The sequence below is a fragment of the Chinchilla lanigera genome, unplaced genomic scaffold (genome assembly GCF_000276665.1).
Source record: "Chinchilla lanigera isolate Chin_1 unplaced genomic scaffold, ChiLan1.0 scaffold00013, whole genome shotgun sequence".
Classification (NCBI taxonomy): Eukaryota; Metazoa; Chordata; class Mammalia; order Rodentia; family Chinchillidae; genus Chinchilla; species Chinchilla lanigera.
The window spans coordinates 1,236,129-1,258,705 of record NW_004955414.1 but is presented as its reverse complement, the minus strand read 5'-3'; the positions used below and the strand labels follow the sequence as shown (position 1 = coordinate 1,258,705).

The window sequence follows — 22,577 nt, the reverse complement described above, 5'->3', positions numbered from 1 at the left end:
GCAGTAAAAATCCCATAGTTTTTAACTATAAAATTTATTGGAGTTTAATTAACCAATGCATGCACTATTATTATGTAGTGCTATAAAATGTAAAAGAATCTCTGCAGAGAAAGTGAAATTCACTGACCTGATTCTGCCTCAATAACCATTTACATGCTCTACCCAGGTGATGTGTTTCATCATTGCTTTCCACTATTTTTAAAGCCTGACTAAATGACTTTGTCCATGTTGCTCTTTATGTCTCCAAGGGACTTTCATATTCTATCCATAGCAAGACTACTCTATCTTCCAGAGAGTCACTTTTTCTACCTCAGCTTCTCGGGATATCTGCAAATGAATTAAACTTTTCCATTCAACTTTGAAAGAAACTGATACTGTTTCATAGAAGCCTTTAGACATTTATTTTCTCCACTTTTCTACTCTTTACATCACACACACACACAACTAGACAGTATCCTGCTCAGTAACAAATGATTAACATACTGGGTGGCAATTGTGAAAGCAACGTAGGTTTCAGCCTATTTCCACATAACTTAGGGCACATTATCATAGTTTGTGAAACTGCTTCATGAAGAGCATATTATTTACTTTACAATGTAAATGGTAAACACTAAGTTTTAGAATTATAAACATTTACAATGTAATGGTAAACACTAAGTTTTAGAATTATAAACCATTATCAGTACTTCTAGATTCTTATGGAGCTTGTTGGGTAGACGTTTTAGAAGATATTAGAAAAGATGAGTACCACCACGATACACAGTCCTAGGGAGGTGTTTTTTCACCATATTCTACATCCATGACTGGTTGGATGATATGTCTTATCAGTTCTTGACCATAAACAGCCTCATGATGGGTTAGGAATGCTAGGAATATGCAATTTATAGAGTTAAATACTTGTAAACTCCGAAGAACACCATCTCTAAGAGGTAAAGCTAATGAAAGCACTGACACTACTTTGGTAAGAGTGTAAACAGTACTGTAATTGCTAACTATTGTACTTTTCTATCAACACCACATCTCTCATCTCTATGTGCTTCTGCTAAAGTCCTTCACTTATTATTCTACAACATGTTGAAGGAACACCCCTAACTAAAAGAATAAAAGTGAATGATGGATGTTTATTTCAGAAAATTTGTCTCATGAGAACTTAGTAATTTGCAAGTATCTGGAGAAAGACAGGACAGAAGAAATAGTTTAGAAGCCAGATATTTGCAAAAATAAAAATAAAATGAGGCTAAAAAAAAATTAGATAATTTATTGGAACTGTCAGATGAAGATGACATCTGAGAGCATCCTAGCTAAAACTATCAACAATCACAACGCTAATTTCTTGACACTATTACTTTCTAAGATTTGGAAAGATATACAATGAAAGTGAGAAACCAAGATAAACCAATCACGTACAGGCTGTAAGAAAAGGGTTGACAAAAAAATTGGTGAGGGCTGGGGATTTAGCTCAGTGGCACAGTGCCTGCCTGGCAAACGCAAGGTCGTGAGTTCGATTCCCGGTACCAGGAGAAAAAAAAAAAAAAAAAACCTGGTGAGAAGGGTGTGTGAATAAGAATCACAGCAATGAAAGTGGGGAAGATACTGCCAGTGGGGAAAATCAAGCGGAAGGGTTACATTCAGTTAATAAAGCTTTATTGAATACTTTTTCAATAAACCAGGTACAACAGTAGGTCTAAGAAATACTGAGATGAAAAATAAAAAAATCCTCCCAGTCTACAGAGTTTACTTATCTTTCAACCCACTAACCATATTAGGTCCCTGCAACCCAGGCACTCTTAGAGGCTATTTTACAGTGGTGAACACAACAGATACAATGGTTCCCTCATGAGACTTGCTACCTACTGATGAAAATTAACTCGTAAACTAGCTTGAATATGCTGATCAAGCTCAGAACAATTAACAGTAAAGCTAAGTTTGAAACTTTGCCAGACATACACAATAAACTTTTATAGATGCTGAGATATGGCACACCAGACAGAACACTGATCTTGCAATCCAAGCTCTAATTACTAACTGATGCCCTGTAAGAGAATCCCCTTATTTCTATGAGTGTGATGAGTTCTTTCAACATGGAACATCTAAGTCTGTGACTTAAAAGTAGTGATATACAGGGACAGCTGAAATCATGAGTTATCAAACTGCAGCCTGCAGGCCAAATATAGCCCAACCTGTATTTTTACAAATAAAATTTTATTGGAGTACAACCATATTGACTTGTTTACATATAATTGTTTACGGCTGAGTTGAAGAGTTGCAACAGATACCATATGGCCTGCGAAGCAGGAAATACTTATTTTATGACCCTTTACAGAAAGTGTTTGCCAATTCTTGGTCTTAATAAAAAATAAAACATATTTTATACTTAGAAAAGAAAGTGAAATATAGATATAAATAATTCTTTAGAAAACATGTATGCATCATTATTTTGCATTAAAACATATATAAGTCAATTTTACATATTACTGTGTATAAAGTTTATTGTACTACATACATTTGGATAATTAATAAACGTTACTGACTAAAATAATGACAAAAGAAAGGCAGGGAGTAACAAAAGATCACTAGTACCCATCATAAAAAAAATGTGCCCTGGCACTGTTTTGATAGAAGTTTTTATTTCAGTGCCTGTGTATATGTCCAAATAGACTGCTGATTTCTAAACCAAGGCTCCAAACCACTTCCTCAAAAGCAAACGTGCATATATGGAAAAATTACAAAAACACTATCCATTTTTGAACTGAGTATCTTTTTAACAACGGAATAATTTGTTGAATTTTAGTAATGAATGCTCACTTTATAACCTCATTTTTAAGCTACTGGTTAAACCCACATATAAATTACATGTATGCAGACATACAAACATATAACATATATAAAACATCAATGTAAAGAACATGCACTCAAATTACCTATGAATATACTTCTGAGATCTAAGTTTGAAGTAACAAAAAATCAGTAAGATATCATGTTCAGAGCTGCAAAAACAGGCATTATGGATATTATGGCAAAACAATAATAGCAAAAATCAAATCTGCAAAGAGAAGTCAGGAAAGCAAACCTGTACAGGGGGATCATGTATAAGAGGAATGTATTTCATATTCAACCACAGCATTCACAGACAAATATAATAGTATACACAGGCACTATAAGAAAATGATTGTGCTAACTGGATAAAAATACTCACTTGCTTCACATTTTCAGCTAGGAAGACAATATAGACACTGCAGAATCCCAACTGTGTTATCACCAGAAAAAAGTCAACCACAGTCCTAAAGGAAAATATCCACAAGTAAGTACCAACAAAAGCTGGTGAAACATCAATATATTTTCCCTTTTAAATGTTTTAAAACATTTTATAATTATTTTTTACTTCTTTAAATAAAAAAATTAGAAATTTTACTTCCTGTAAAGATCATGCACCTATGATCAGTATGTAACTAGAATTGCTAAGAGCACAATCATGCTCCATTAATTAAAAGAGTAAGATTTTTACACCATTACCTTTTTCTAAAATTAAAGTTTAAGCTTAAACTATTTCACTAACACTTTATGAAGACTTTATGAAGAATATTTCATTTAGATTAAGCCCATCTCTACTACTTCTCAAGACATTTTTCATACAATCTCAGTGTATTTTCCACCTTATTCCAACTTCATGTTATTTTCAAATATGAGGAGCATGTTCCCTACTAATAAGAATACAGAATGAAAGAGGAATGGGGCAATGGCCCTAAATCATGCCACAAGGGATCTGTCCAGTAGCTTTTCTCTCTTATTTTTTAGTGAGATGCTCAAGAAAATTTCAGCTTCATAAAATGGTGACACATAAAGAATACCACCAGACACATCAAAGTGACACTTTAATGTAGCAGATTTCAAGTTACATAGCTGCCTACATGTTACTAATACACATCCCACGCTGCTTTGTTCAGGTTTGGAAACAACGAGTGACTCATGTGCACTTACTAATTCACTGTGGACTCTTGTTTGAACATCAGTGTTATGGTTTGTGTGTGGATGTTCCCCCAAAGCCTCATGCAGTTTTAGATGGGGTGTTTTCAGAGGTGGCTGAATCTAGAGTGGGTGATTGATTCATAGTGCAATGCTGGGATTAAGGGTGTGAGTGTTACACCTGGCTTATTGTCATTCTCTCTGTCTCTCTCTGTCTCTGTCTCTCTCTGTCTCTCTCTCTGTCTCTCTCTCTGTCTCTCTCTCTGTCTCTCTCTCTGTCTCTCTCTCTGTCTCTCTCTCTGTCTCTCTCTCTCTCTCGTTGCTTTTGTTGTTTTCTGCCACCATAAACTGTTGCCCCTCTGCCATGTGCCACTCTCCTTTGGAGCCAGCCAATTATGGACTGAAGCCTTTATAAACCTGTGAGCTGAGTAAACCTCTCTCTGTTAACTCTTGTGAGCACTGGATATTTTGTCTCAGAGATGAGAAAAGTAACTAACACAGTGTCAGTGACATGGTCTTCAAAATCTACAGACCCTCCTTCTGAAATGGGAAGGCCTCTGCCTATTTTCATTCTTGCTATCATTACTATTGTCCATGATTATTCAGGGATCTTGTTTGTAAGTTATCTTGCTACCCTAAAAGGAATTCAACTTTCTTTTATCTAATGAGTTATATGTTGGCATTTAAGTACTCCCTTATCTTTTCATCCATCTTTCAATGTCCCACTACCAATCATTCCACCACTTCTATCTGAAAGCCATTCTTCACAGAAAAAGCAGGAAAAGCTGCTTGTAATCTGGGGCAAAAGAAAAATAAGAATTTGTGCAATACGTTCTGGGGGTAGGTCCCTAAGGTGTTTGTTAGGTTCTACTTCCTTCCTTCTACTCTGTTTATCAGGAGCTTTGATATCTTCATAAATAAATATTCCCAGAAGGCCATCTTTAACTATAAACTATTTCACTAACACTGTTCCTTCTTCTTCTAATTCCCACTGCACACATCATTTGTACCTTAGTTAGCACTCTGTCGATGGCTTATACTTCCTTATTTTCTATTTCTGTGCTCATCTTGCTTAGCTTCAACATATCCACTGATGAGAAAGTTACATCTACATAACAAGGCAATAACGTAAGCCTGTGCTAAAAAACAGATACCTCAGATATCTAATAGCACGTAGCACAACTATAAAGCACAACTTTATTTAATGAAACTGCAACATTTTCATTTCTTCACTTAAAAAGTTATTGAACATGACCATGTCATTGGATGACCAGATGCTTTATAAATGTAATTTTATTTAATTTACTTTAACATTTCTCTGAAGTATTACTAATTCATTAAATAGTGAGAAATGCAAACCAAATTGATGATTAATTTGATGCCCATTGTGAAAGAGAAAATTTGAAGGGCTGAGGCTTGAACCTAATTCTAACTCTAAAGGTTATCTATTTGATCTTCTCAACTTTACCATGCCATTACTTAGGTGTTTTATCAGATTAAAATATTTAAAATAATATAAATTAATATAACTTCACAACTGATATTAGAAACAGAAAGTACTTAACCGTCCCCATGCCGCTTGCTTCTGGAGACAACTCCAAGGACTGACTTCCATAGCAAAGCTCACAGTGTCACTATAACCTAAAGTTGACTTCTTAAACCTGTAATTTAATGACATATACACACAGTAAAAAGAAAAATGTTAAGTTGGTCCACGAAACCATTCCTTGAAAAGAAAATCAAATAAATGTGAATCAATAAATGCAGCCTATATGTTAACAGATTCATTTTCAAAATTTGAAGATCTGTATACTCCTAAACATGCCTCATGAAATTTTAAAACTTTACCTGTCCTTTTCACCAGGCTATTAATTTTGATTTACTACTTAAACTTATTATCTATAGAATTTAAAGCATTTGTACTTTTCTGATCAAATACCTAAAATCATCAACTATATAGTTCACATCTAAATTATTCTTTTTAGAATTATTTAACATTGCATTTGTATAGGGCTCTGTAATATACTTTCAAATAAACTATCTCATTTAATTTTCAATAAAGCTCTATGAGACAGGTATTGTTCTTCCATTTAATTCCTCTCTTCCACTTTCTTAGTGAGCATTATTATTTAAATATCTAAGTAACTTACCTAGTTTTAAGAACATCTAATATCAAGAATCAAAACTAGTCTAATAAAATAGGAAATATTTACTAAATTTCTCCATTAAAATGTTGGTTTATTATCTAGTAAAATCATTTTATGCTAAAACAGTAAAGAAAAATACATTATGTATTGAATATCTACAAACCCACGATCAGTAAAAACACTATTACCCCTATCCCCAAAACTAAATTGCTACTAATAGAAGATCTTGAGCAATTACCTCTACATCTTCCCTGATTTTTCCCATCCATACTAAATAAAAGAACCCATTAGCTAGGCATGGTAGTGCACACCTCTATTCCCAGGACTTGGGAGGCTGAGGCAGGAGGATCACAAGTTCAAGGCCAATTTGGACTATATAGTGAGCTCAAGGCCAGCCTGAACTATACAGTGACACCTTGTTTCAAAAAAAAAAAAAAAAAACCAGAAGAAAAAACAAAACCAAAAGCTATTCTATGTCACAGACAGGATACCTTTAGTACACAGTCACCATCTACAGCCACAGGTTCCTCACTCGTGGATTTAACCAAGCACGTATGGAAAATACATGAAAAAATGGATCTGTGCTAAGTATACACAGATTTTTTCTTGTCATTACTTCCTAAACAATAAAGTATAGCAACTATTTGTGCAGCATTTACATTGTATTAGATATTACAAGTAACTACTGATGATTCAAAGTATATGGGAGGATTGCAGAAGGTATGTTCAAACACCATGTCATAAAGGACTTGAGCAGATTTTGGTATCAACAGTAATCCTGAAACCGATTCTCTAAGGATACATAAGGACAAGGAAAAACAGATTCTAATCACATTTAAATCATGTAAAATGGTACCCGTTTACATATTCATTATCTTAGATTTGTCTAACAGATTAAAGAAAATACAACTTCATGTTCCAAAGCACAGTATAAATTTAATACTATGACAGTCTAAGTAAATATATAACTTTAAAATACTTAACAAATCCACATTTACCTCTGACATAGAAAGTGACTGCAACGTACCAATATGTGCATACAGTGAACAGAAATAATTCCTATAAACACAAGGCTGATTGGCCCAAGCTGTGAAGAATAAAATTTATATATTAAGTATTAAAGTTTTTTTAAAAAATTAGCAGCTACATAATCAATGAGTCTATATACTATTTATTTACAGTAAAAATAATTTGTTGAACGAAATGATTAAATGGTCATGAGCATAAAGAAAAATTAATAAACTTGATATAGCAACTATTTCAGGCAGTGTTTAAGACAACCAGGTATGATTCTATCTTATCAACTTGGTTACTTAAACCTAGGTTAAATATTACAAACATGTAATTAAGACATGTAATTAAGTAGAAATGAAAATAGTCATTCTCATGCTTTGCTATACTAGAATACTGGTCTACCAGAATAGGAGATATTTTATAAGGTTTCACATGATTTTATCACTACAACAGGTAATTGATGGTCTAAATGTCACCTGACCAGGTTATAGCTGAAGAGGGTAGATGTTGGCCTATAGTAATTCTTGCTGACAATCATGTCTTAAGTGGAGTTTACAAAGATAAATCTTACCACTATGCCTGCATTTCTGATTGCCAATGGAAGTCCTAACAAGCCGGTTCCAATATTGCCCTTAAGAAGATGCATAAGAGTTTGTACAAATCTGAAATGTAAAATTTGTAAGATTTAAACATTTTATTTAGACTACGATTTTACAATTAGAAGGGAACTGAAAATCACTGTAGGCAACAAACTAAATAACATTTCCATTCTCTCATTAAGCTTTGTTTAAGTTGTATCTTTGCTACTTAAAAGGGGTACAAGTATTGTGGAGATTAAGATATTTAAGTGGAAGTACTTCTTCACACAGCAGTAATTTAATAAGAAGAAAGAAAGAGAGAGGATCTTGTAAGTTCCCTAAGGAATTAACCTAAGAATAGTTTCTAGAAAGCAACTGGAAGAGGCCTCTTGACCAGGACAAAGTAAATTAAAATTAGGCAAATGAAAACAAAATTTAAACTCGGGGAAAAAATTTGCTAAGGTTTTTCTTCCATGTATAATTTTTATTTCTCGGATCTATTACTTTGCTTAATTATTAATTACTGCTAGAATAAGAACTTACAAATAAAGGCAAAATTTTAAAATGTTTAAATATTCCACTGCTTTCCTATCACTGTTTTCTTCCTGTTTACTGCATATCAAGTGTCTAGTTCCTAACCATTTCAGAAGCCAGTTCTCTTCACATTCCTGTTCCTCTCAAGCTGATCTTACTTCTTTCAGGATCCACAGCAATTAATATATAATACCACTGTAGTAGTTCCTATACAATGCTTTCTAATGTAAAAAATGTATTTCTTCCATGCAAGTAAACTATAAACTCTCTGAAGGCAGAGAGTATTTCTTATTCATCTTTGTATTTCGTGAAGTATCTCATAAAATACCTTACCTGTAGATTATAAGATATATACTGAACGAAAAGAAAACAAACATAAATCTCAACACTTACGAAATACCCTCTTGGTGATTAAGTTGGTAATGTTTCTGAACGGGCAGGAGCTCTGTCTCATGTTCTTCATCTGATGTCCCATCAACATTCTGCTCATTTATCAGGGGCCTCATTACATCCATATCTTTAAAAAAGAACAACAAAGTACTTTAATATTGCTTCTAAAATCAGGATAAAGCTGTATAAATGAATTTATTTTACAGGAAATGCCAGTTTATTTATCTTTGCTATTTCTACTCTGAGTAATTTACTTATCTATCTTAACTCCTGTTGTTATGCAAGGACAGGCTAAATACAAGAAAATACCCTTCTAGGTTAAGAGTTAATTCAAGCAGCTAGTTAAGCTTAGAAATGTAAAAGAAAATACAAGAACAAAGGGTAGAAGTTAAAATAAGGAGAGATAAGGACTTTTCCTCTCAGGAAGACAGTATGCTAGGTTAGCTGACTAGTAATGCAGATTAACCAGTTTTCTTTGAAAGATTTAGTTTCCTGTAAACAAGCTTATAACTAATTTCCTTTAAACCCAAAATCCAAATAGGCACCCGTTTAAAACAAGTCCCCAAGTTCTATCTATAAGTTCAAAATGAAAACACATGGGCATTTTTCACTTCCAGAAACCCTTCACAAACGTCACCCACCAGGAGCTTTTCTTCCTTATTTTCAATAAACACTGCCCTGGTTCCCTCCTTTTGTCTGTGATTATATTCTTCAGTTTGATGAGACAATGACCATGAGATTATACAAAACTAACTTCCTTAATGGTATACTTAAGAAAGAACAACTAGACTTATTTGCTGGATATTCCGTTTAGGTTATGCAGTACAAAACAAAAAGGTTAGGTACTCAATGAAAACTCTTTCAGATAGGTCCACATAAGGCTTATAGTAAATAATCAAAGAATTATAGCATGAGAAATATCAAGAAATAGTCGAATATATTTTTATCTCCAGTTAGCTTCACATCCTTTTAAGATAATTATATTTTTAATATGTCAAGATAATTATAAAGCTATTCCAATGTTTAAAATTTTAGTATCAAAATGTACTATTCTACCTAACAACTTCTTCATATAAATATTAAAATTCATTAAATTATCAAAAGTTCCCAAATTAATGAGGATTTTCTATAGTTTAAATTTCTCAACTTTTGCCTTTGGGTGTTTTGTCTAAAGTTTTCATCCTCAGAATATTTTACACAGATTATTTAATAGTCTTTGTTTCTTGTTCTTTGGTATCAGATGGCATAACCTAAACTGGTACACAGTGAAAACTGTTTGCCCATAATGCATCTTGGGGACATTTACTATCTCACAGTTACTTTATCAGCTTATTAAACTATGACCATCTTTTGTTTGAATAGATGCAATGTCCCTTTCTCTTGTACTCTGTACAAAGTAAGTTGATACTACATGTTGAAAACTATCATACCATATCATCTTGCTTTAGTTTGCATACAAAAGTACTAAAAAATGGATGGCTTAAATAACAAATGTATTATCTCAAAGTTCTCATGGCTTACAGTCTGAAACCATGTATTTGGGAGGGTTGGTTCCTTCTGAGGGCTGGGAGAAATGCTCTGTTCAAGCCTTTATCCTCCCTTAGAGTAGGCCATTTTCATGTTCATTCAGATTTCCACATGTAAGACAGGTGGGCTATCCATTATTGCTAAAAAGCTTACACTGTTTAGCAACTGTCTAACAGTATAATCCCCTTTGGTTACACTTTTCCCTAGTTCCTAAATTCATTCTTTTTCTCAATGTTATATTGTACAGGAAACATAAAACATAATTACTGTGAAAAATATTTTTTCACACATACATATTTATTTGCTTTAAATCCACCTTTTTATCCCCTACATTTAAAAATCTTAATAACATAATTATCCCAGAAGTTTCTTTAACAAACTTTCTGACAATGAGATTATAGAGTTGATTTAAAAAACTGAAAGTAGACACACACGCCTTTGGCAGGCAGACTGACTGGAACCCATGAGACCCAGGACAGCCAGTGAGGGGTGCAGAGTAATCAGCGAGACCAGCAACGTAGAAGGGTCTGAAGCAGCAGCGAGGAGCCAGCAGATGGGCTCTGGAGAGCTCCACCAACAGACCAGTCCCAGCTCCACATCCAGAGGCCAAGATCGGCTCCGTACCCAGCACGATTCCCATGGCAAACTTGGCTGTAGTACACAGCACATTTCTGGAATCTGAAATGGACACCATCACAGAACTGTAAACACCAGAGGTATTTTACTACTTTTATTCTCCCTTGGTCTGACTGGCTATCTGTTTGCTGTCTGGCTGGAAGTCATCTTGTTTTCTCTTGTATTTTGTGGTTGTATTTGTTTTTCAATCATTTTTTTTCTTTTCTCATGTCTCTTTTCTCTTTTTCTCGGGTTTATTTTTTTTTTCTTTCTTTTCTTATTTTCTTCCTTTATTTTCTGTTCTCTTCTTTCTTGCTTCTTTTTTTCACTGTTTAGGTTTCTTACCTATCTGGTTCATTTTTTTCTACTGATCCTCTTTCCTTGACTGCCTCTTGAATTTAAACTTTCCAGTGAGTAATCATTGTCTTTTCCCTTTCTGATTACTCCTTTGCATTCTACTCTTCATTCTTTCCTGCCTGTGTCCTCCAGTTTCCCAAGATTCAGGTGATCGTCCTTTGACCTCCAGCCTTGACTCTACTATACTTGACCTCATTCATCACTTTATCCTGTTCCCTACACATCTTAACTCCCCTCCCCCTGCCCTCTGCAAAAGGGTAAAATCACTCTACTAAAGGGAAAATCACTGTACACAACTCCAGGGTATATGTTTGACTTTGCCATATAACTTTAGAGTTTGCTCCTGTGGTTGGAGGCAGCACGTTAATGGTTACCATAGTTTGTCAGTAGTTAAACTGTAATTGAAACTACTGTTACTACTAACTGTACTAATTTAGCCAGGACATACATGTTATAACCAGTTTTTCTCCTCTGTATGATAACACTCTGATTATATGAGGTCATTATCACCACCACAGCCCAATACAAAGGATTAAGTGCTGAGCCAAATAGTGCATTTGCATCCTTTATGAATTGGGAAGGTAGGTTCTTGGTATACCTATAAGCAACCACTTACATCTAGAGGACATCCCTGAAGAGCAGACATCCCCTAGGGAAGCCTCAATACTAATGATAAAACTATCAAAAGGAATTGGAAAGCATCAACATAGAAAACAAAATAAAATAAAAAAGAGAAAATAAAAAATGACAAAACACAGAAGCAAAATGCAATCCCAGACCACCAGCCCACACAGGACAAGCCCAGAACACAATGAGATAGACAAATTGGAAGTCAAACACTGAAACTTTCTGAAATGGTAGCAACAGAAGTGAAAAAACATAGGAAACAAATGGAATCCATGAAACATATCTAAACAGAAATCCAAGAGTTCAAAACCTCCACTGAAAGTATACACAACAGACTGAACAAAGCAGAGAATAGAATATCAGATCTTCAAGACAGAATTGCAGCTAGTAATCATGATAAGAAAGATGTCTTAAAAGTAGTAAGAGACCATGAAAAATCAATCCAACAGCTAGAATATGAAGCAAAGAACAATATAAGATTGACTGGAATCAATGAAAAAGCTGGATACAGCAAAAATAAAAAATTTTTTTAAAAACTCTTCAAAGAAACAATGGCAGAAAACTTCCCAAGCATGGATAACAAATTTGATATACAAATAAATGAAGTATATAGAACACCAAACAGCCATGACCAAAATAACTACACCATGACATATAATAATCAAGATTCCAGAAATTCAGCACCAGAACAGAATATTAAAAGCTGTTAGAGAAAAGAAAACAGATCACCTTTAAAGGAAAGTCCATCAGAATTACAGCAGACTTCCAAATACAAACCCTCAGGTCAAGAACAGCTTAGAGTGACGTATTTCAAGTCCTGAAAGAAAACAATTTTCAACCCAGATTGACGTACCCTGAGAAACTATCTTCCAAAATTAATGGTGAAATAAGATACTTCCACGACAAAGAACAACTGAAGAAATTCATGACCACTAAACCAACCATATAAAGAGTACTGAAAGATATTCTAGGCACAGATAAAATGACCACAGTTCAAAGAACAACAACAGAAAGAAACCATCAGGTAGAGCAAGCAATTAAACACAGGGGAAAAGTAGGGAACCAACAGCAGGAAAATATCATGACAAAGATAAGCCAATACATATCAGTTATAATCATCAATGTAAATGGCCTCAATTCACCAATCAAAAGAAACAGACTGGCAGAAACAAGATCCAACAATATACTGTATACAAGAAACACATTTAACTCAAACTCATAGACTGAAAATCAAAGGATATGCAGAAAGAATAATCTGCAGAAAAGAATCTTCCACTCAACAGGAACCCAGAAAAAAGCAGGGGTAACTACTCTATCTGCAGACAATGTGAACTTGAAATCAAGAATGATCAAAAGAGATAAAGAAGATCACTACATACTTGTTACAAAAAAACTTCAAGAGCAACAGATAACTATCATAAATATCGATGCACCAAATATGGGAATATAAAACCATTATTAATAGACATGAAAATTCAAATAAGCAATAACACAATTGTAGCAGGAGACCTTAATACCCCATTGTCACAAAGGGACAGAACAAGTAGACAAAAAATCAGCAAAGAAATATCAGAACTGAACCAAATCTGCAACCAAATGGACTTAGTAGATGTTTCTCAAATGTTGCACCCAACATTACCAGACTACAGTCTTCTGAGCTGCACATGGGGCATCCTCTAAAACAGACCATTTACCAGACCACTGAGTATGCTTAAGTAAATGCAAAGGAATTGAAATTAAACCATGCACATTACCTGACTGCTATGGTTGATACATTGTGTCAACTTGAGGGGTCTAGCAGCTTAGTTAAGTACCTCAGCAGTTCTCCATCCTGGGGTGAAAAGGACAAGCCCTTATAGCTCTGGGATGTTGTTCATTGTATCAATTACAGAAGTTTAAAGTTCAACTGAGCCATTTAGCAGGGGGCCAGGGTCCTCACTTTGTAAACACCTTCAGATTGTGCAAGAGGAGGGCATGGAGATGATGTGGGTATGGGCAAATAGCTGATTTACATTATAGGGGAGGAAAAGAGGCTTGCTCCACTCCCCTTTTGCTCTTGTTGCTTTGCTGTCTCCTGCCACCTTGAACTTTGCCCCAGTGCCGTGATACCCTGCCTTGGAGACAGCAGAGTATGAACTTTTTTGCCAGTACCATGCTGATTTTATCACAGTAGGTTTGTAGTATAATTTCAAGTCAGAGACTGTAATGCCTCCTGCCTTTCATTTTTTCACAAAAGTGCTTTTGCTATTATAGATCTTGTCTGGTTCCAAATGAGTTTTAGAATGGTTTTCTCTAATTCTGTGAGATGGCTATGGGAATTTTGATCAGAATTTCATTAAATCTGTATGACAATTTTGGGAGTATGGCCATTTTCACAATGTTCATTCTTCCTACCCATGAGCAATGAATATCTTTCTATTTTCTGATATCCTCTTCAATCTCCTTTTGCAGAGTAATATAATTTTCAATGTAGAGTTTTACTTCCTTTGTTACACTGATCCTAAGTGTTTCACTTTTTTGGATATTGTGAAGGGTGTGCTTTCCCTAATTTCTCTCCCATTGAGTTTGTTGTTTGTGTACTGGAATGCTATTTATTTTTGAGTGTTCATTTTGTATCCAGCTATGCTACTGAATTTGGTTATTAATTCTAGAAGTCTTTATAGAGTTTTTAGGGTCTTCTATGTAAAGTACCATGTCATCTTTAAATAATGATAGTTTAACTTCTTCCTTTCCTATTGTTACTCCTTTTATTTCTCTCTCATGTAATTGCTCTGGCTAATGTTTCCAGAACTATATTGAACAGAAGTAATAGTGGACACATTGTCTTGGTCCTGATTTTAGAGCGAAAGCTTTCGATTTTTGTCCATTTAGTATGATGCTGGCTGTTGGTTTGTCATAGATGGGCTTTTATCAGGTTGAGGTAAAGACCATCTAATCTGATTTTTGGTAGGGTTTTTGTCATGAATGAGAGTTGGACTTTGTCAAAAGCTTTTCCTGTATCTATTGAGATGATCACGTGATTTTTGTCTTTGGCTCTGTTGATATGGTGCATTACATTTACTGATTTGTATGTGTTGAACCATCCCTTGGTCATGGTGTACAATCTTCTTGATGAATCCCACTTGGTCACGGTGTACATAGTTAAGATAGCTGTACTACTAATTTCTATTAGTTCACTGAAAAGGAAGGTCTGTGCTTATATCATTTGATCAAATTTTCATGCCTATATCTTGTAACCTGAGAACTACTTTGAAGATAACAATAAGCGGTGTACTAACCATTGCTATTCTACCATTTTGTTTTGAAATTTTGTATCATTTTTATTGTTTTTTCCTGTTTAAAATAGAAAATTAAAAAACTGAAATTAAGAGAAAAATACTTTTAACAATGCTAGGAATTTAAGAGGTACATAATTATATATTGTTTTGATTTTAGTATTAAAGCAAAAGTATGCAATGTTCTACATTATTAACTAAATTCTACCTATGTGCTTAAATTTTAAAGCAGCTGACAAAAATCCCTATGACTTTCCCTCCCAATTTTAGTCTACATTATTGAAGCATGATTACATATTAAGAAATATGTATTTCTTTAAGTAAATTAAGCACAGATAAGGTGATCAAGTTTTAGGACTAAATATTAGCTTGAATGGTATAAATGAGTTCTCAAATCTAAAGAAAAAATCAAAGGACAGCCAACTAAAAATATCTGGGAAATACCTTTGTGCCCAAGAAGTTGCATCTTTAAGTAGAGGAATGAAATGTATTAATAAACAGAGTCAATTAGTCACTTGTAGCATTTAGAAGCTCCAGGAAATACTAAATATAAAATGCTAAATTGTAGTGTCTTCTAAATTTAGGCAAACAGCCAGGCATGGTGGCATGCGCCTATAATCCCAGCACTCGGGAGGCTGAGGCAGAAGGACTATTCCAAGTTTGAGACCAGCCTGGGCTACAAAGTGAGCTCAAGGCCAGGCTGAACTGCAGAGCAAGTCCTTGTTTCAAAAAGACAAAAACAAAAAATAAATTTAGGCAAACAGTAAATGCAGTAATATTGTTTTCTTACATTTAATTCTTAATCTTTTAGGAGTAGTATTAGCATTGGCATTGGTCATGAAACAATGACCAACATTTTAGGTTTGAATACTCTGCCTGCTGAGAAACTGGTTGGTTTCATGTGGCTGAAAATGAAGGTGCCAGTACCATATAGCAGAAAACTAAGCTGCGCAGCTTGAAAAGCTTTCATATAAGTCTTGTCAAGAGCCACAGTCCCTTTCCTATGAAAGGCTTTTGGCTCAGGTTCAAGAAAGATGGCACCAATTACCACCACACCCCCCCCCACCTAGTTATTTTACACTGTCAAATCAGGTGCAAGTGGCACATGGCTTAAGAAATTAGCATCCACCCTCTCTAGGAACTCCCTGTGGCAGTCCCAGAAAGATGAAAAAGTTTTTCCTGGCATAGTAAATTTCCACGGCTTAGTGATACATGAGGGTAGAGTAAGGAGGGCGAATTAACATGCCTTTTATGCATATTAGTATGCAGGAAGAGCACACTACAGGTGCTCTATGTAGACAGGCACAAGCCCTGCCAAATTGTGCTGATTTCTGACCTGTGTCAAGAACCTTTCAATAGACTATTAGCACCTTCTTACCAATATCTAATGGACAACAGCCCTTCAACACAAGAGGTCTGTGCCTCCCTGGTAAGAGTCATAATTATTTTCTATTCAATTTCACAAATATTAATGGACCCCTACTCATATATGTTCATCACTATTACATGCTTGAAACAGCAATTACTAAATAAGACAAATGAAAACAAAGCACCAGCCCCCATCAGCTGAAATTCAATTTTTTAGCTTACTTATGAAAAGAGACCATAAACAAGCCAAAACTATAAATAAAACAGAAGTCAGAGTGTTCAGTTCTAAGATAAAACAAGGCTTTAAACACAGCCTGTAGTTTTCAGACAGCCAAAGCAGCCCTCACTGAGAAAGTGACATTTTAAGAAGACCTGAAGGAGGTAGGAGAGTGAGCAAGGCAGTTACCTCCAAGAGTGCTATCCAGGCAGCCACAACAAGGGCAAAGACCGATGTGTTTAAGGAACAGCAAGGAGGCAGAATAGCTAAAAAAGAGTGAAAGGTTCGGGAAACCCTAGATGTGTCCGAGAGGTAACAGGAAACAGGTGGCGCAGCCTCGTGGACCAGGGTTCTCTGACATGAAAACCCAGGACGACAGTGTTGTCCAACAGAAACAGAATGTAAGCCACACAAACAATTTAAATTTTCCTAGCAACCACATTTTTAAAAATAAACAGGTAAAATGAATGTCAATAATATTTTATTTAACCCAATACAGCCAAAATATTATTTCAACATGTAATCGACAAAAAATTAAGATATTTTACCTTCCATTTCTCATATTATTTGAAATCTGGGATGCATTTACATTTTCAGCATATTACAATTTGGACAAATCACATTTCATGTGCTCAATACCTATATATACCTAGTGGCTACTGTAGTAGACAACACACACTGGCAAGTTCTCAGCACAGGAGTGACGTCATCTGACCTACATCTTAAATAGACTTTTTTGGGTCTCCTTTTCACATGTGAAATGAGACTACTAACTTCTACCTTACAGAGGTTTTGTGATGAAACACAAGAGGCAAGTCCATGACACGTAAGTAATCAATAATACTAGTTCTCTTTCTCTTGCTACATAATGGTGTATTAGAAGCTAAATGTGCTTTATAGGATTTTAAACATCACTCTGACATGAAATTAGAACTTCATAATAATTTATAATTCTGAGCATTTATGAGCTACAAATTGTGCTATAAGACTGAATATACAAAGATAATCAAATTATGCTATACCAGCCACAATAAACCTAGTGGAAGACACAAACCTAGTGGAAGACTCCAATATGGTGAAGTTTTAACAGAGTTAAGAGTGTATGAAGTAAAATGTGAACATTCTCCACCAAGTAGTTAAAACTTACATAAGCCAAGGTATATTACATATAAAGTCTTTTATTTACCAAAGTCTTGCTGTAATTTTTGGCCAAATACTAAACTAGGCCTGTCTAAAAAAAGCTGTGATCAATATAGGTAAAAATCAATAATGCCTTATAAAGTAAAATACTGTTAAGCAGTGGATATAAAAACTAATAGACATAATTATTTCTATTTATAAATAGAGGATTCATAGACAAATAAGAACTAATACCTTGATCCAATATCCTACACTACACATATGATGTATGATGTATTAAATGTTTATCATACATGTACATTAAGGGGACTGTCTTAATGTGGGCAGTGCTTGTAGGCTACCATATTGACAGAGACAGTTGTCTCACCCACAATTTCTTAGTATAAATTTAACTGACATTCCAAATTGTAGACAGAATAATTTAGCAATATGAATTAAAGTCTTAAAATACTTATTAGTTTTTCCCCTATCTCATTTTGGTAAGATAGGATGGGAAAAAAGAATTTCTGCACAAATATGCTAACTAAAATACTGTAACTGTTAAAGCTCTGGAAACAACCTCAACGTGCAGTAATCAGGAAACTGCTAAATTAACTATGGCAACTTTATAAAGTAGTACACTGGCCTTAAACTACAGTTTTGAAGTCTGAGTAAACCAGGAAAACGTACGTCACATTCTCCCATGGAATATTCACAGTATGACTGCTGAAACATTCTTCAGTTAAATAGAAATGAAGGGAAAGAACAGTACCATGATGTAAGCTAATAAGCATATAAAGGAACATTGAACACATTTCCTTTTCTGTATTTCTCTGAAAAATGTGAAAAATAAGAATAAACTTGTATTACTTTCATTACACTAGAAAACAAAGGAAATCACAAAGATTTTGACAATGGACAAACTACAAGAAAGTACAAATAGTTTCTTTTTAAAAATAACAATGTTGTCACCTAAATCTATAAGCAGTAATCTAAATATAAAATGAGAGTAAGTATTCATTTATGACATGGAAAAACCATATACAGGAAGAAATCCTTCCAGAGCCCCCCTGGCCTATGAAATGAAGTGCAGAATTTATACTTAAGGAAATGTCTCTAGCAGTGCTTTCCACATTTTTAAAATTCCTTTTTCTAAATTAAGTAATACTTGCTCATTGTAAAGGAATCTGAAAACATACAGATAAAGGACATTTTTGATATTAAAAAGTACTTGCCATCCAGAAACAACTACTCTGAGTCACACACCTATATGCCCCCCACACACACACCGAAATCAGTTCCATCTTTAGGTCACCTATATACTGATGACTTCTGAATTTCTATATTGAGACCAGACCATTCAGTAATTCCAGATATAAATTTAATTCCCTCAACTATAATTTGATACCTTGAACTGACATCTCAAATTTCACATGCCCCAAACTAAATTCATCTTCACCACCAAACCTGCTCCTTCTGTGACTATACCCATCGGTACTGGTTATATACTGCTTCCTAACAAATTTACGGCTCTAGTTGGTAGGCCTCGGAGCCATGAAACATGAATCTTTCCTTAGGGCCAACATAGCAGCTGGCTTCTCCCCAAATAAATGATCCTAAAAGAGAGAATAAAGAGAGGGACACGATGTCTTTTATTACCTAGTGTTGAGTCGCACAACAATCCTGAGCACAAGCAAGCTACTAAGTCAAGCCCACATTCAAAGGAAAGCAAATTATGTTCCTCCCCATAAAAAGAAAAACATGACCCCCCCCCATCACGGGAGCCACACAGAGCCTCAGACAGCTTTGGGAACCTTGGTAATGACACAGCAGTAGGCAGAGAGTTCATGAAGAAAAACCAAACTGCACGGGAAATACTTCAAAGAATCAACAACTGGGATCTCAACTTACTGAAAAGTTTTTGCACATCAAAGGAGATCAACAAAGTAAAAATAGAACCCAGAAATCGGGAAAAAATTTTAGCCAACTGTCCCTCAGACAAAGGACTTCTATCTAGAACATACAGAGTTGAAAAATGGGCATCTGAGATGAATATGCACTTCTCAGATGAACAAATACAAATGGCAAATAAATATATGAAAAAATGTTCAACATCATTGGTCATTCAAGAAATGCAAATTAAAACAACACTGAGATTCCATCTCACCCCAGAAAGAATGGCTATCATCAAGAAATCAACCAGTAACAAATGCTGGAGGGGCTGTGGGGGAAAAAGGAACCCTTCTCTACTGCTAGTAGGAGTGTAGACTGGTGAAACCACTGTGGAAATCAGCGTGAAGATTCTTCACAAAACTAGGATTAGAGGTCCCACTCAATCCAACTATTCCCCTGCTGGGTATTTTTCCAGAAGAACTGAAAACATCATAGCACAGTGACATATGTGCACCCATGTTTATAGTTGCGCAATTTGTCATAGCTAACTCTTGGAAACAACCGAAATGCCCATCAACTAAAGGAATGGATAAAAAAGATGTAGTCTTTTTATACAATGCAGTATTTATTACTCAGCGCAAAAAAAAAAAAAAAAGATAAACTCGAGATTTTTATAGGTAAATGGATGCAACTAGAAACCATACTCATATGTGAAATAAATCAGACCCACATGTGTAATCATTATATTGTCTCCCTAGTATAAGAAATTGAAAGAGTAAATAAAACCCAAAAGGTACAATAGATATTGTGAAAGGGAAAGAAACTGCTCAGAGAAGGAACAACTGCAATGAGGGAAAGGAGAAAAGAAAGAAGAGAAAAAAAAGAAAAAAATATATATATATATACAAGGATAGCTGGGATAATTGTACTGCTCATGACTAACGGTTTATTGAAAGAAACAGTTAATGCCTAAATTTTTTTTCTTGAGCAATTTTACATGCTTATATCTGGTAATCTAAACAACTAATTTGAAGACAACAATATGCAACAGAACAACCATTTGTTCAATTCCTACCATCTTGTTTAGTGAAGCTCTGTATCCTTTCCAATGTTTTTTATTATTTTTATTCTTTTTAATTATTTGATCAGTCTTGCATTGTTACATCTGGTAATCTGAGCAACTTCACTGAAAATAACAATATGTAATATAACAACCATTGTTAATTCCTATCATTTTTTCTGAAATTCTGTATCATTTTTATTGTTCTGTGCTGTTTGTTTCTGCCTTTCTTCTTATTTTGTTGGTTTTCTTATTCTCTTTAACATAAAAAAAGAAAAACATGAATGATTGTAGACATTATAAAAGCATTATAACATCTCAGTTAATGACAAATACTCAGCTCCTTGGAGTCTTCCACCCTGTTCTGTTTCCCTCTCAACCTTCAGCCAGCCTGCTAGGAAAGCACGCTGGTTCAGTCTTCAGTATGTACAATCCACCCACTCCTCTTTCCTTCCACTGTTGTTACCAAACTATCAGACGCTGAAGGACACACATATCTCTCTCTTGAATTACTGAAATACCTTCCTACTTCTATTTTTGCCCCCTTGCAGTCCTTTCTTCACACAGCAGTGTAACCCTTGAAACACTTGTCAATTATGTCACTGTCCCTACCTTCACACTTGATTTCCCTGGGTTTTTTCCCCTAGCTCTTCTCACCTAACATGCTGCATAATTAACTAAATACCTTTACTGTTTATTACCTGTCTGCTTAATAAATGCAAACTTCATTAGAATAGAAATCTTGACTTGTTCGCAACGTACCCCAAGCCTCCGGGAGAAGTTTAATGAATATGTTGCACTAATTAACATGCATAGCTTTAAAAAACTGAAATAACTTGAAACCCCTCTTCAGTTAATAACCTGTGTATGTTGAACAGTTTTTCATACCACTTTTAATGGCTAAGCAATAGAGGTCTATGGTTAAACCGCAATTTTCCCAAACAATCTCCATTCATTGGACGTTACATGCCGGCATACACACTTACTACATGACTTACTTCCTTGGGAAATATTCTAGAAGTAAAGTCGCTGGGTACAAGCATAGGTACATTTTAAGGATACATGTGTTACCCAGCTCCCACCACAACGCATGAGAAAACCCACTTCTTCACAACTTCACTAAGACAGATTGCTAATGAAACTGCGTTCATACGTACATGTAGGTTTTGTCATTAATGAGCTTCAAATCACTGCATCTCCATAGAAAGGATAATCGAAACTGCCTCATAAACTGTTGCCAGTATTAAATAATACGATGCATAAGCAAAGCACAAAGCACACTGCTTGCGCACAGTAAACGGTCAATAAAATAGTACATTTACCTTTTCTACGATTGTTCCCACTTGACACAAATCAACTGCAAAATTCCCTCAACAAGATTATAGGAACATCAGCCTACTGGTTACTTTTAATGTGGCGTTTTTTAAATTCCACCTCTTCCTTGAAGAATATATTTAATCTTGAGCATGGAATTTTAAATATGCCAAAGTACCGTGCATATAAGTGGGAGGACGACCGTGGCACCACCTGATCCTCACTTCTGCTTTCTTGGTGACAGAGGCAGACACAAACATTCCCAGCGCCGAGCACGGCTAGAGGAGCGCGGGCAAGCAGACTCCGCGCAGAGCAGAGCTGCTCCGTCCGCCCCCCGGCCGCGCGCCCAGGGAGGAAGTTTCCACAGAGCTCGCTTCCACGCCCTCGCGGCGGGGCCGCCGCGTTGGAACCAAATGACAACTTCCTGAAAGCATCCCTGGAAAAAACCACGAAGCACACAGCGCGGGCCCCCGCCTGCCTTTGACGCGTACACAGGCCGCAGCTCCCCGCCCCCAAAGCCCGCGCGCGCACACGTAGGCGCGCACACGCCCGGCCCACCCCGCAGGCCCGCCCGCCTCC

The 22,577-nt window shown here is 35.5% G+C and overlaps 1 protein-coding gene across 7 annotated transcripts in view; it reads right to left on the bottom strand.

Moving 5' to 3' along the window:
• Positions 1 to 22,527, bottom strand: part of Slc36a4 (solute carrier family 36 (proton/amino acid symporter), member 4) — a 50,502-nt gene extending 27,975 nt beyond the window's left edge. Inside the window, exons 1-6 of one of the 7 annotated variants that reach the window (XM_005379715.2) lie at positions 22,177 to 22,527; positions 8,630 to 8,753; positions 7,696 to 7,786; positions 7,109 to 7,197; positions 5,529 to 5,624; positions 3,197 to 3,281 (exon numbers count right to left, since the gene is read on the bottom strand). In XM_005379715.2, coding sequence (XP_005379772.1) covers positions 3,197 to 3,281; positions 5,529 to 5,624; positions 7,109 to 7,197; positions 7,696 to 7,786; positions 8,630 to 8,753; positions 22,177 to 22,258 — 567 coding nt within the window. In that variant the 5' untranslated portion in view covers positions 22,259 to 22,527. The other 6 variants (XM_005379719.2, XM_005379718.2, XM_005379717.2 and 3 more) reach the window with 6 other exon arrangements.
• Between the last annotated feature and the right edge of the window lie 50 nt (positions 22,528 to 22,577).